This window comes from Notolepis coatsorum (genome assembly GCF_963971535.1).
Source record: "Notolepis coatsorum genome assembly, chromosome: 10".
NCBI lineage: Eukaryota > Metazoa > Chordata > Actinopteri > Aulopiformes > Paralepididae > Notolepis > Notolepis coatsorum.
Genome location: NC_140174.1, coordinates 24944213 through 24959648, shown reverse-complemented (window position 1 = coordinate 24959648; position 15436 = coordinate 24944213). Strand labels below are relative to the sequence as shown.

Sequence of the window (15436 nt, the reverse complement as noted above, 5' to 3'; positions counted from 1 at the left end):
ACACCAGTCTCTCGGTTTCACTTTACCAAAGAAGACTCGACACTGGGGGAGAAACCTGAGGGAAGGTCATGGGCAGCACTTTCGGATCTGGAGATGTTCTGAAAACCAGCCTGGCTCTTTCGAAACTTCAGATCCAACATCAACAAAACACTGAACTCCATGCAGGTTTTAATGGTGGTATAGGAGGTGGAGATGACGGAGTTACAGCCACTGATGAAGAGGAGGGCAGGTGGCAGGATGAAGAAGGAGATGGATTTTTTTTTCTTTTTCGGGAAATTACACCTGTGAGACCCAACACCGGGCGCACACACACACACACCTTTAATGCAATCAAACAGCGGTACTACAGGAGAAACAGTGTTTTTGAGAATGTTTGCGTAATGATTAAAGTACATTTACACACAGATCTCCCACTCCACCGGCCACACTAAAGGCAATCTTACATTATTTTTTAAACCAAGTAATACATCCAGAGGAATTCCAACCACTTATCACAATTAACCCACACAGTGCATTAAATCAATCTATATATACTGTATATAGATATTTATGTCTGTTTATATATATATTTATATATATAATGGGGGGGGGGGGGGTAAACTAAAGAGTTTTGCTCCATTTAAACAGTTTCATGAACAATTCTTTATAAATAAAATTTGTGGAAAAATAAAAGAAAAACCTAAGTCCATACACATCTTTTTTTCCTTCTCTTTACAAATAGATCCTCGACAGCAATGGAGAAATTGAGTCAACTTTCAAAATCAATGCAGGAGGATTAAGAGCACTGGGCCCCTTTTTTGGTCTGCTCTCGAGACCGGAGGCCAAGCTATCTCTGCCGGCCTGAAGGCCTGAAATAAGTGGAGGGAGAAAGGAATCTTCATCATACAATTTTAAACACACACGCACACACAGGACAGACAAATCACTACATTGCGCATTTACAAGAAGTTGACTATCAAATCGGGACGACTGTACACATTGTAGAGAGATAAGACCATATCTTTTTCGGAGCCATCTTTTTTTTAAGTAATTCTTTTTCACCTTCCACTTTTTTTTGTCCGAAATTTTACAAATTTTTCTCCGTTTTACACTTCCTCCAGCAGCGACATAAAGGACAGATCTCATAGTGGTGAGGTTCTTTTCTTCTCGGGAGGGGTTTATTTTGTGGAAAGGATGAGGGCCACGATGAGGCCGTAGAGCCCCAGGACCTCAGCGAAGATCAAGATGAGGATCATGCCTACGAAGAGCCTGGGCTGCTGGGCGGTTCCCCGCACACCTGCGTCACCCACGATGCCGATGGCGAAGCCGGCCGCCAGCCCGCTCAGCCCCACGCTCAGCCCAGCTCCCAGGTGGAGGAAACTCCTAGAAAACACAGAGGCAGAGAGGCAGGCATTATTAATGAGGAAGAACTGGCACCGGTGCCAACATGCTAGGGCTGGGCAATTGATCCAGTTTCAACGATTTTGGCTTGCCGCAATCATGAAAACAAGATAATGTCTCTTGTCGTCTTGGAAATGCAGCACACCCTTCCTTCACCCTCAAACGGTAGTTTCAGCTCATGTTGAGGGAGGAGGGAGCCACGGCGCGTTTCTCCAGTCATTTAGAAACGTCTTTGGTAACTTGTAGAAGATGACAAAAAGGCAGCCTTTGGTCGAGAACAAAGGTAAAAGAAATGTGCCTAATGGAGCAGCCCTACAACATGCTTGGTACCACCTGGACCCAATCACCAGACCAACTTCGGTGGCTCATTTCTGTGCCGCACCTTACGCACAAAACCACCGTCAATCACCCTTTTTGTTGTAGTTGCAGAGGACTTTTCTCTCACCTACTGCCCAGTCAGCAGTCTCGCATGCACTTCAGAAGTGACAGGCAGTAAGCAGAACAGCATCATGTCAAAAGCAAAACGCTCTTCAGTAGCTCATCTTTATAGGCGCTTCTCTATAATAATTTATTATTATTATCTACCGGCTCAGCTTCACTGAAGCAGACATTTTGCACTTTTTTGCTTAGACACGCCAATGAAAGAATTACTTCAGGATAAAATATATATATATATATATATATACATTTATAAATAAAAAAAAAAAGTACACAACAGGTGTACATTGTCCATCCAGTATCAAATTCTCATTTAATCTGCTGTGTAAACTAAACTGTGTGTTTGGTTTGAGCGTCTCTCTCTCTCCACCTTCCTGTACAGTGTTTCAGCAAATCAACCAGTACCACAAGCAGATTAAAGAGAAAGACAGGATTCAGATCCAGAACAGGCAAGTGAAGATACAGGGACGCTCAGTGAAACGTCATGCCTAGAAAAAGGTCTTTAGTTTTCTTGAATTCCATTTCAGATTTGCTGGACATAGCCTGGTTCCACACTGCTTACGCTACAAACCAGGAGGGTCTATGGATGTTCAGCCCATTACACCCAGGCTGGTACTCAAAAGAGGGACTGCAGTACATTGCAGACAACTAAGGCTACGTTCAATTTAGGGCTGCACGATTTTGGGAAATAATCTAATTGCGATTTTTCTGACAGATATTGTGATTACATTTGCGATTATATATTTTTTTTAAATAAGCAGCCCCACAAAGGTTTATTGTAAAATGCAGCTTGCATCTGGCCTACGCAGTGAGTCTTTTCGGGACACCGAGCCTGAAAATGTTTATTTTTACCTGGGAATCGATACCGTTTTTTTCTGTACTTTACTCTCCCTCTCTGAAGTCTAAACTTCACAACACACAATCTAAAACCCCTTACCTCCCTCTCCCAAACCGATCTTGTATCTCAATGGGACTTCATGGTTAAAAAAATAAATAAAAAGTTTTTAAAAAAAAAAATCGTTTTTTTTTTATTTGATAATTGCATCATTCCAAATCGCTATTTCGATTAAAAATCGATTAATCGTGCAGCCCTAGTTCATATCCATCTCCAATCAGTGCAAAACACTCAAGGGGAAGTTTTAGGAACAAAAGATGTTCAGTGCCATCTCTGTTTACATTAGAGAGGTCAGATGTTTGTCATTTTCCCCACAGGTTTATCTGATGTAAAATACACTACAATAGCTTCCTATACCCAATATTGAGCGAATGAAAGCAGTTTCAAAGCAGGACCGAGGTACAGATGCATCACTGCCACTACAGTGTTCCTCACATCAATGCAGGCTGTGAAAATCACATGGCCAACATCATGGTGTATGTGCACATATATATATATTAGGGCTGTCCCCGACTAAGGATTATGATTGGCTGAAATTAGCCGATAGTCGACTATTAGTAGACTATGAAAAAGAAAAAAAAATTGGAATGATTAAAAAAAATATTATATATATATATTATACTTTCTTTCTTTTTTCTCATTTGGGCTGTGGGGGTGCTTAATGTCTGAAGGAGTCGACTGAAGGCTTCTTGTCCTCTGCAAAAGCATGCAATTGGTCCACTGATGGATACATCTTGATATTTGTCTAGTCTAGTCATAGATGGGTGAAATCCTCTTTCAGTGCCTCTGTGCCTGTTTTCGTAGGCAGTTAGCCTCTGGTATGCGTGCCATTAGCGTTAGCCACGCTTCTAGGCCTCTTTTCTTTTGGAAAGAATGATATTATATTTATATTTAATATAATTATATATTATTATTTTTGTTTTTTACTATTCGACTAAGAGGTTGGTTAGTCGACTATAGCTCCTTTCGACCGATTAAGTCGACTAATAGGGGTCAGCCCTAATATATATATATCCACATCCGTCTGTACATGCCTGCATATAACCCTTTTTACATGTCTAGTAAAACATGTAGATACCATCTCTACATATCCCTTACCTACTATTTTTTTTTTAAACTTACGTTTTTATTTTCATTTTTTTCAACAACATACATAGACAACATTCATAGACAATACATTTCAACATCTCAACAGTACATACATATAAAACAAATAGACAAAATTAGTAAAGAAAAAGTGTGGCATGGGTCCTTCGGTCCATTCTATATTTGCATTATTTTTTATTTACTTTTCATTAATTTCCTTGTATCCTTTTCAAACCTCTGTGATGTCGTTACTTCCCCTCCTGTATTCTTCCCATTTCCATTCAAACTTTTCTTCTTGCAGCCTCAGCAGATGTGTGATTCTCTCCCATTTCCTGTATCCCCTCTACCAACTCGATCCATTGATCCTTTGTCGGCACTTCTACCTTGTACCACAGTTTAGTTAGAGCTTTTTTGGCTGCCACTATCAATATCTCCCTTACCTACTCTTACTAGTTACGCTGCTGGCCAGTATGACATACTACCATAGTGTCTTTATACCTGTATCACTGTACATATTAATACTACAACTCTACATTTGATTAGCACTACACTCAGTAGTACTCATTTATATGATTAGCACTACACTCTGTAGTACTCATTTATATATTTCATTACCTGTATATTACTATTGCACTTTACGGTTATATTTGCAGTCTGGTTGGATGCCAAACTTCTTTTTGTTGTACTGTACTTGTGCTGTATAATGACAATACATTTGAATCTAATGTAATCTGGTCATGTAATCTTGCCTTTGTAGCATGTATTGTTGTGGTAGATAACACCAGGCCTATATTTATATTAAGGTGCAAATTTTCCTTTTTTGCGGTTCACATGAACAAAACACCGATCTCTAAAAGATCTGCTGAAGTGGCCTAATCAATATCTTGACCATATCACTACTCAGTCAGCACTGAATACATGACACTCGTCTGATCCAACAGATATTGGTTGCAGAACGCCAGCGGCGGTGAACCGCATGGCCCTAATTTCCTCCCCTGCACATGGGCAATAACACGACGGGAACTCACTTGTAGAGGGTGAGGGTCTGTGTGATGTTGTTGGCGATGAGCACCGCTACTACCAGGCCGTAGATGGCTATGATACCCGCCATGACCACGGGGATGATGGACTTCATGATGAGCTCCGGCCTCATCACCGACATGGCGGCGATCCCTGTGCCACTCTTAGCCGTGCCATAGGCTGCTCCCAAGGCTGGAGAGAGAGAGAGGGAGAGAGAGAGGATAGATATTTAGCTACATAATTACACATGTTTGTACAGAACTTTTAAGTCGCTTTGGATAAAAGCGTTCAGCTAAATGTAAAACGTAATTCATTCCGACAGTTACAACTTCATTTCCTCCAGGTTCTCAGAGTAGGAAATTAATGTTGAATTTGGAAGGAATACTCAATTCTTGCTACTTCACTTTATGTAGGAATACTTTAAACCAACGTTTTGGTCAACAGACCTTCTTCAGGGTAATTAGTTTCTGTTCCTACGTAAGGTGAAGTAGCAATAATACCAGTGTGCTTGACTTCCAAACTATCTGCCGTGGTGTCTTGCAGGGTTATAGCTACTGTACTGAGTCAATGAAAGACAAAAAGATTGCACGGTTGAGCAATGAAACAGGAAGTGAAAGAATAGATGGAACAACATTGAGTAAAACCAGTGGTTTCTGTTCCTCTACGGAGCCAAGATGGCCTCACTCTTGGAATTCTGCCTGCAAGCAAAGAATTTCCCCATAAGCACTTGAGCAACTACTATAGTGATGGTGGTCTTGCGGTTCTCAAACGAGCACGTCTCTCCCTCGCCATTACAACCTCTACTTCAGCCCTCATATTCTAAATGAACCCTTTAGTCACCTAAAGTTTAGTGGCTTGAATTACGCAGCCCAGCGGAGGCAGACTGAGTGTGAGCCGGAGACCTGCATTGTTCCAAATCATCCCTTTGAATGGAACTGCCTCATCGGGCTCAGCGGCAAAAAAAATGAGAAGGAAGTGACGTCACGGAGAGACGGCGGTATTGGTAACACCAGGGGGGCCGAACATCTGTGCCACGTGCCGCTAGAGCCGCACTAGTCACTCGCTAGCATCCTGCTAATTTAAGAAGAAAGGGAGGAGCGTCGGGGCAGATTTCTCAGTCAGCATGTTAGCAGCCAGGCTGTGACGTAGCTCCACCTATGTCACACGCTGCCAAGTCGGACTGCAGGCAGGAGGGGGGGTGTGGGCCGCTAGTCACCTGCTGGAGAAACTAAATTCATATTCGCTCGTTGCCAAGATCTGAATGTAGAAGAACTGCCGATAGTAGAGGCTTTCACTACCAGCTGTGACTTTATGCATTGCTTTTATTTAGTAAATGCTATGCTCATTTTATGCAGTATGAGTATGACCATACAATACTGCAATTATTCTATGAAAGGTGCTATACAAATAAATATTATGCTGATGTTTTGGTGGGAAACAGTGCTGGAACCGTCCAATCGAGGACCGTAGGCTGCAGTTCTGGTGAAGACTGAAACGAAACGAACGGAGAACATGAACGTCTCGCTTAATATCAGAGACAGCCTGTCAGAGCAGGGAAGCATGGCGTGAATCAGAGGCAGGCTGGTCTGACGAGATTTCCCTCACTTCTGTTGTGCGTGCGTGTGTGTGTGTGTGTGTGTGTGTGAGTAAGAGAGAGAGGGGGGGAGGGAGAGTGTGCATGCGTGCTTCCTCACCCGCAGCAAGAGCAAAGCAGAGACAGCTCTTTGAAATGGCACTGACCAAAGTGTGTGTGTGCGTACGTGTGCGCCTGCACGGCATCTTAAGCACCCTGCTATTCATCTTCAATCAGCTACAGGACACTAGACACACGGCTTGTCGTCGAGGTATTGAGATGGAACAGCATTAGCGGTTATATCATCAGGTCCCAAGCAGGCATTCTAGGAGCATTCGGTTGTTTGAGTCAAGGATGGGCGTTTCACCTAATTTCCCTGCTGAGCGAGTTAAAGGGTTATGTAATCAACTAACCGACAAGACTAAAAATAGATGCCAAGACACGACTTGACTGACTTTGATCGTGTGCCAATTCTGCCCAAAACACACAGCCTGTATAAACCAGGCGACACACGGTTTAACAAACTGGCATTTCTGTCGTTTACCAACTAGCTACGCCGTTTCATTTAGGGATGTCCCGATAAAAAGAAATGTGCCCCCCCCCCCCCCCCCCCATCAGAGTAATTTAATATTCTGCTGATAGAGTTCCAATCCAATATTTATATTTTCCTAGATAATACAGGTGCACAGTGCACACTTCACTTCATTACCAATCCAATGTGATAGCTCCGCTTTTAGAGTAGAAAATAAGCCTACATCACAGCTTTCCCCTAATGGTTCTCATTTTATTACAATACTTTATTTATATATATATATTTTTTTTAAAAAGAGGATCCGAATTTGATCAGACTTAATATAGCTGGTACCGATCAAATGAAATGTGCTGTGATTGGCTCCGATCGCCATCTGTCCAATCAGGACATGCCTAGTTTCTTTGTTCCCATGCCGGGCTTAGTGCATCGCTGAAGATGCCAAGCATCACTAGAAATAACTTCTCCTTTCAATTTGGGGGTTTTGGAGATCGCTTTGAGATCGACAGGAGCGCACTCACGTTGGGTCCTTCTGACCAGCTTTCTAAAATGTCACCTCTGTCTCCAAATCAAGTTACTTAGTTACTGTGTCGCTACAATCAGATACAAGTGCTACAAGAGATGAACAGAAATGCCACAGAATCTGGCTGCCCTTACAAATATTATTTCACGTCAAGTGTGAATAAATAAAGCGACGTCAGAATGGCCTCGAATATCCATCATTCATGAGTAAAAATTGGAAAATACATTATTCCAACTATTTGCCATTCAATTAATATAATAGAGTAAACGCAAGGCCCCCACGGCTATTCTGTCTGTGTGCCTCTGCTCCGTATGACAATCACATTCAAGACTCTGACGCAATGACAAATGTTTGAGACAAGACCAATATTTGCTTGAGACAATCCCTTTGCATACAGCCTGAGGTCTGCCTTGCCTTGCTTCCTCGTCATTGTGTAGCAAATGTGTCCAGGTAGCCTGAAGGCAGAAGTCTGCGTTAACTCTGCCTCTCTTCCGAGGCTCCCTGACAGATGGCTCTAGAGGCAGACGGGCAGGCAAGACGACCAATCCTCAAATGTGCACATGGCAGCCAGCCAGCCACCCCCCCCCCCCCCTTCTCACAGACTCCTTACATTTCACTTATTTATCACCAGACCGATGCCATCAATATAAGGTTAAATCACTCCACCCCTAAAGAGAAGAGTAGCTAGCCTGTGGCCAAATGGAATGATGTAGCGTCTCAAGCCAGACGGCCTCGCTGATAACGCATCTGCATCATTCTGGACCTGCCTTGCTCTCCACTCTGACCTTGTAGAATCACTCCGAACAGGACCCACGAGGGCACCTCCGAAAGTATAAAAGATCCAGACTGAGAGGATCACTCCATGACTAGTCGTTAACCGTAGCGGGCTTTTTGGAACATCTCATTTGCATACAGCAATCTCAGCAGCTCAAGACAGGAAGTAAGGGAGTTGCAACGTTAAGGCAACTCGTACGGTTTCCTCCTAATGAAAGAACGACCTGCTGAATCATAAACGACAGCCCTCTGAACGAAGCATGTCCGGCGACCTTCTCGCCTCAGTTAAGGTGTAAAAGCACATTTTGGTCCAAATCCAACCTACATCACAGTACTTTGCTTAATTTAAGAAGGTAAAAGTGACCCTGGTCTGAGCTGTCAAGTAAGGAATGGCATCTTGTTGAAAGCTTGCTAGTCTACTAGTTGGATGGCAACTAAGCATCTTGCGAGTCGTGTATGACTTGCGACGAGACCTACTTGCGAGAATTCAGTTTTTTCCTGGACCCAATGTTGAGTCCCTAAATTGGCCCTCAAGTCATCGAAACCTTGAGAACCCTTGTGCTAAATGAAAAAACATTTAATTTCAGTTATCCCACCCCCTCTCAGACAGAGCTAGAATTACTGCACTATTGATTCATGGTATACAAACCAGTGTCCACTCTGACCCAAGAATATATAGATCTCTTATTCCATCTACCTCTAGGAATGATCTGAACCACAGAAGCACCCCCCCCCCCCTCTGGGCTATCCAGCCCCCATTCCCTGGACCAGTGTACAACCTTAGTAACAACACAGTAACTCTATCCATGCCTAGTGATCCTATCGGTTATCAGTGAGGCGTAACGAGTACAGGTTGGTGGAGAGGGAGGGTAAAAGAGAGAAAAAGACAGAATTCCTCAAACATTCAGTTCTGAAGTAGGGCTGGGCGATATGACGATATTATATAAATATCTGGTACAGTTCATTAACGATACACTTTTTTAACGTATCGTGGATATCGTGATGTTTTGCCCAAGAGGATTGTGTCGCGTCAATCTGGTCCACCCCGTTCAAACTTTTGAACAACGCCGCTCCCACACACACACTACTGCATCAAAGTTAGTTAGTACTTATGATTAACAAAGGCATTCGTTTTGTGGCATCAACATTATATAGTTACACATCAGCGTATTTACCCAAACATAGCAACGTCCGATGACGACATAGATAGCAAGCGTTACTGTTCATATCTCAGTCCGTGCCGAGTTGTGCGTGCCCATTCTGCGGTCTGTTAATAAAGTTTTCAATCAGACAGATGTATGGAAAGGCTTTTATTATAACATTTGTTGCAGTAAAATCATTATGCCTCGTTGTCATGCTGCGGTGCGCTAGTAATCACTCGTCGGCTGCGGTGAGCTGTTGTTGTTGTCGTTGAGCTGAGCTCTCGTTAAAATCAAGGAGGGCATTCAGGAAGTAAAAAAAGAATAGCGCTGCTTGCCGATTGGTGCTAAGAACAGCAGGGCGGGTACAAGCGAATGATTGAATGAATGAAAACGTTATTAACGATTGCAGAATGGGTACAATACAGTACAGCTCAATACAACAACAGTGGACTGACTGGAGGATGAAGACCAGAAAAAGACTTTCGGCTTTTTTACATAAGGGTCCTCCATTTTCAATCCATCAAAACATTTAGAGACATACAAATATACAGTAGTTTCATAAAAATGCTAAAATCCTATTGATTGATTTAAAACTTTATTAACATATTGCAGAATGGGTACAGTACAGCTCAATACATACAATTGTTAAGGGGATGCAGACCAGCGAAAGACTTTCGTCTTGTTTACATCAGGGTCCCCCATTTTCAATTCATCATATTTCATATCTAAATCATATAATATCTCATTGCTAAATATATGCAATATATAATCTAATAATCCAATAATCTAAATCTAATATATAATATAAAAATGCTAAATGCATGGGTATTTTATTTTGTCTTTAATGTTAGCTTGCAAACTCAAATACTGTCTTGGTAAGCCTCATAATGAATTGTTTGGGGAAAAAAAGAAAAACATCGTGATGCGTATCGTGTATCGCCGAAAGGTCAGAAAATATCGTGATATCATATTTAGGCCATATCGCCCAGCCCTATTCTGAAGATTAAAAGGTTGGATGTGTTTGAGGGCCTCAGCAGCAGCAGTGGTGGTGGTGCGGAAGCAGAACCCCTGGGCTATAATCCTAATCCTTAGTCTGCTTTAGGTAAAGAGCTTTTATCCCTTTCCCCCCTCAGAATATTCATCCAATGCTCGAGTGACGTCTTGTGACGTAAAAAAAAAGAAAGGAAAAAAAAAAGGCAGCTGTGCCGAGGAGCTGTATCGCGAGAATCCAGGAGGACACCGGATTGGTCCACGCTGAGGATTGTAGGCCAATGGGGGAAGGATTAGATTGAAACAATCTTGACTAATGACAGCATCCGGAAGGTCACATCTCTTCACACTGGGAGGATGTACGTGCTCCTCCCTCATGGGAGGCAGCAGGACTGTGACCATACGCTATGCTCTGAAAACACCAAGGTTATTATTCTGAGCACAATAACTGAGCGGTTCAGACAAAGAACCATATAACTTGTTTTTACATTTCCTTTTGGACAGCCGCCCATGTATTTGCTGTTGTAAAAGGCTGAATCACTTGGGAGGGAATCACATTAGGTGCTGCAGCTAATTGGCCCATTTCACACCCGCCCCTTCTTTTCTTGATCCTCCTATCACAACTGTTGGTTGCCTCTTAATAAAAAAAAGCAAAAGTTGTGATTGGAGGACCAAGAAAAGAGGGCAAGGCTTGAGATCAGGTTAATTACACAGCGCCATCTCTCCACTCGACCATCCCTGAAGGAGTGACAGACCCCTGGAACTAACGTGGTCTGGGCCACCTGCGTGTGTGTGGACTCTCATCACATGAGCATCACATTAGCATGTGATGAGAGAAGGAGGTTGTCGAAAGGTCAAGTAATAAAAAGTATCATTCATTAAAATATTGACTTGAGCAACACTAGCATATCCCCCCCCCCACTAAAATCACGTGAGCTGGTACTGAAGGAGCTGGTATAATCAAAATACCACAGGCCAGAAAACAAACACTCGCCAATCTGGCACGACCTAATGTAAAGACAAGTACTGGCCAAGGTACTGGAATGACAAAGCCAACAAAGCAATTTCATTAAGTTCCACCCGACTGGGGAGCATTAGTTTTCTGGCTTATGGCATTTTCTCCCAACCTCATACTAGGTGGTTGAGCATAGATGCTGGGTATACAAGCTAGTCCTCAAGGAGATCGTTGATAACTCCGCTTTCAGCAGATTCATCCTCAAAAAGGTACATCCCCCTATTCGATGTGTAAAACTACCAGGCTGGTTATTGTCAGCAGTGGCACCATCGGTTGTAGCCAGTGCCAGTCCCCGCCATCTAAGTGGCAGCATTGGACTGGATCAGACAGAGTGGGGGATAGCCTTCCCATGGTGGCTGAAGCTTTGGGAAGGCTTTGGGAAGATAGCCGCAGAGTGACATTACAGGAGGGAAGGCAGCAATTTCCCGTTAGTGACTCAAAACCCTTGTAAGATGCTAAATCATCAGTCACTGTCCAACCGCCACCCCCCAATCTTTGCGCCACTACCCCGTCACCCCTCCCTCCTGGCTAATTCCCCATCTGTCACTCCTCCCCATCACAGATCAGTCCTACTGCCAGCCACAGGGGCCACCCACCATGCTGTCCTCGCCCATCACTAACCATTAGTAGGGATGTATAGGGTAGTAGGGTATAGGGTAGTAGGGATGGGCAAGACTGACAAAATTGCTATTCGATGGTCACTGGGAATAATTAAAATACTAATTTAAAATAAAATCTCCCCCCCCCCCCCCCACCCATCTTTTCTGGTCTCCCAGCTGTTATGCTACCTGGCTAGCTACCTGTACCCAGTATGCCGTTCAGCGGTGTAACAGTTAATAGGGCCCCCTCTCAATTCACTACACATTATATTCAATCGATGCCCATCCCTACTCTGTAGTGTAGGAGACTGGGCCTATGCTGGGCCTGGCCTCCAGCTTGCATGCCACTACCTGGTCATGCCTAAGAGAATATGGAGGCATTTTAAATAAATATAGAGGGTTACAGTTCTTCTCATCTAGTGGAGCATTTCTATTTTGACATCGAGTTACTTAATGCTACATCATTTAGTTCTAAACAAATTTCAATGGGTACTACAAATATTGGCATTACATTTTTATTTTTTTACCATAGAGTAAGCATTTTGTTGCATTCATGCCACAAAAGGAACCTATGATGCCACATGCCCTGCAATGACGGGCAGCAGAAAGATTCAATATGACCAGCAGGTCAAGTTTTCTATAAAAATACTATATACCACAGTAGTGGCATCTTGCTCCCGTCAGCCTTGTTGTCACATATTATAGGCCTGTGGTGTGTCCACTGACTGGAGGATGATGCAGATCCTATGGAAAATTAAAACAAATGAAGGGCTATCAATCTTCGCAAGTACCAAAAACCATGGGATGAAATCATTGGCTGAATTTAAGAAACAATATGTGTGTAGGTTTTTAGATAACAGGTATTAGGGGTATATCCTGTATAAGACATTGGTATAAATGGTAATTTCGTTGGATATACACTGTGTATTAATGCTTGTGTATCTTACCGTGTGTTGTCATGTTTGTTTATATGTGTGTTTAAAAAATAATAAAAAAATAAAATACAAAAAGAGAAACAATCCATCATTTTGAACCAGCAAAGCCCTTACTTGGTTTTCCTATTTGGGCTAGATCAAGGAAAAACAAGTGTTATTACTAGGTATGAGAGACCTTGGATATGATAGACTGACTGTAAACCCAATTCTCAATTAGGAGCAAACTAATATGATTACAAAGTAGATTTTTAGGCTGGATTTTAAGCCAGAACATGGGCCTCAGATCAGACACGATACAGACAGCATTAGCCTAGTTTACAATTATTTGTGTGTGGGGAAAAAGTCTCATACTTTCTGAAAATATATGACTGTTGATTGCAACGCTAGTAAAACATTGCAATTGTAAATGCAAGTCAGAAGTCTTCATCATGTGATCGCCATGTGATCTTGTGTCATGCCTTTGTGGTATGAGGAAGCCTCCACCTTTTAAACTGACAGATGTTTACTCAAGTTGATCCACAATTTGGTCCATAATAAACCTAATACTCGTCAATTAAAAAATGAACTGTTCACGCACATGCACATGAATGATGGTAAATGATTGCTTATACATTTCAAACAATATTGTTTATGTAGGTGTCTCACGACCTATCCTTTCAACAGTGAGTGGACCGGTTAGTACTTATTATTATGGTCAAGATAATTCAGTGATTACCATAATTCTAAATATAATAGTAATATTATATTTGGCCATTTAGCTTAAAAACAGCTCCTCAATGTCTATCCAGCGCAGTGGCGCATGCGCAGCAGACTGAGCTGTGCATCCTCAGCAGTTTAGTTAGTTCATTGAAAATGTAACGTTAGCTGGTTGCTAGCAAGGCAAGGAGTATTTGATCATTTTGTTCAAAAATGACAAATAGCTAACTACAACGTGCAAGAAGATAGCTAGCTGCTAAGCTAACTTAACTAGCATAACGTAGTCAGCTGGCCAGTTCTTGACTTGGCCCTTAACGTTAAGCCCAGAGGCGGGCAGGTTGCTAACTGTCCCTTAAATCATGTAGACAATAATATCCTTTGGAAAATCAGCTCAATAGCCAATGTCCTTGGAAACGAAACCAAGAAATGTCAGAGCAGCTAACGTCTGCAGAACGTTGACGGTTAGATACGGCGGTTAGCTATCAGCTGTCATCCGCTCAGCTGGTTTCAATAGACGCGCCGCCAAGGTTGGCAATACAACAAGGCAGCCTGTTGAAAATAATACGACATGAATGCAAAAAATAAAAAGAGTTAACACACGACAACACACGCAGGGACCGTTTGTAATTGAGAAGTCAAAACAGTCAAATTGATAACGGTGAGATAGTTACCGCTGAACACCATGGCCGAGGAGGCGCCCATCACCGCGAAGAACGGAGAGTACTCGGGGCTGGACGACATTCTTATTTCTCACACACAATATATAAAAACACTAAATAATACACAAAACCGACTATTGCTAGGTTTTCCCTTAATGGCGTAATTCGCTAAACCTATCCACAGTGTTATTAAGCAGCGAGTTAGTAAACGGGGGAGACGGTCTGAGCAGCTAACTAGCAGTTTAAACGCTCCAGTCACGACTCTTGTGATAAATACCAGCAGCGGAGCAGCAGCGACACAAAATGGCGAAGCGGAAAATATCACCTGACTGACCATATGGATCAAACCATCATCATCCGCTGTGTGGGGGTGCTCAAGTAACTGTGCTCAAGTAACTTTATTAATGATTGACTGCGGCACACGATGGATATATTATTAAACCAGAAATACATGATTAAATATATATTTCACTAAATGCTTGCAAAGACGGTGGTCTTTTCTTTCGTTCCTTCTTTCGTTTTTTGAAGGTCACCCTTCAAAAAACCACGGGTCCCCTTTGGTGTGCTCCGCTGCAGGCTTTCCCTTTGATATCTCTATAGGCATTATTTCTTTCAGAATCAGGAGGATGCAACGCTGGGTGTGTAATAATAAAAGGGTGTGTGGATGCTATGGAATAATAAATTATATCTAAGCCTATGTACCAAATACAAGATAACCAAGGAAAAAAGCAGCCCACGATTCAGTTACCATTGCATTTTATTGTAGGCTCAGTGAATGAATGAATGAATGAAAATTGTATTTTACAGATTGCAGAATGGGTACAATACAGTACGGCTCAATACACACAATTGTTAAGGGGGTGCAGACCAGAGAAAGACGTTTGTCTTGTTTACATCAGGGTCCCCCATTTTCAATTCATAGTAATATTTTATTATTCATAAAGAAACCAGCCTATGCACTTGAAATGAGCCTAATGGCATGGTTTGAACATGGCAATATTGACACACAAATACTGAAAACCACAATGTTACATATAATCAAATACATTTCTATAACTTTGCACCTGGACACTACCATGCAGGAGAGGGTAGTTTACAGTTAGCTGTGATATGCAGCAGTGATGTGGAGCGTGAGTGTGAGAGAGTGGGTGTGTGTGTGTGTGTGTGCGTGTGGGTGGTGGG

The 15436-nt window shown here is 42.4% G+C and overlaps 1 protein-coding gene across 1 annotated transcript; it reads right to left on the bottom strand.

Annotated features, from left to right (window-relative positions):
- Nucleotides 1-874: 874 nt before the first annotated feature.
- Nucleotides 875-14542, bottom strand: atp6v0cb (ATPase H+ transporting V0 subunit cb). The gene is made up of 3 exons (XM_084323310.1): nt 14267-14542; nt 4828-5011; nt 875-1362 (listed from the first exon to the last, which is right to left on the bottom strand). Exons 1-3 carry the CDS (start codon nt 14334-14336, stop codon nt 1158-1160), a joined length of 459 nt encoding a protein of 152 aa, XP_084179436.1. The 5' UTR covers nt 14337-14542; the 3' UTR covers nt 875-1157.
- Nucleotides 14543-15436: the final 894 nt, after the last annotated feature.

What these genes read in the sequence shown, in the direction of transcription:
- atp6v0cb (XM_084323310.1), bottom strand. Translation starts at nt 14,336, where the DNA reads ATGTCGTCCAGCCCCGAGTACTCTCCGTTCTTCGCGGTGATGGGCGCC. An exon ending in CTCGGCCATGGTGTTCAGCG is followed by an intron (nt 5,012 to 14,266) that starts GTAACTATCTCA and finishes CTCTCTCTCCAG; the next exon opens with CCTTGGGAGCAGCCTATGGC. An exon ending in CAGACCCTCACCCTCTACAA is followed by an intron (nt 1,363 to 4,827) that starts GTGAGTTCCCGT and finishes TGTGTTTTCTAG; the next exon opens with GAGTTTCCTCCACCTGGGAG.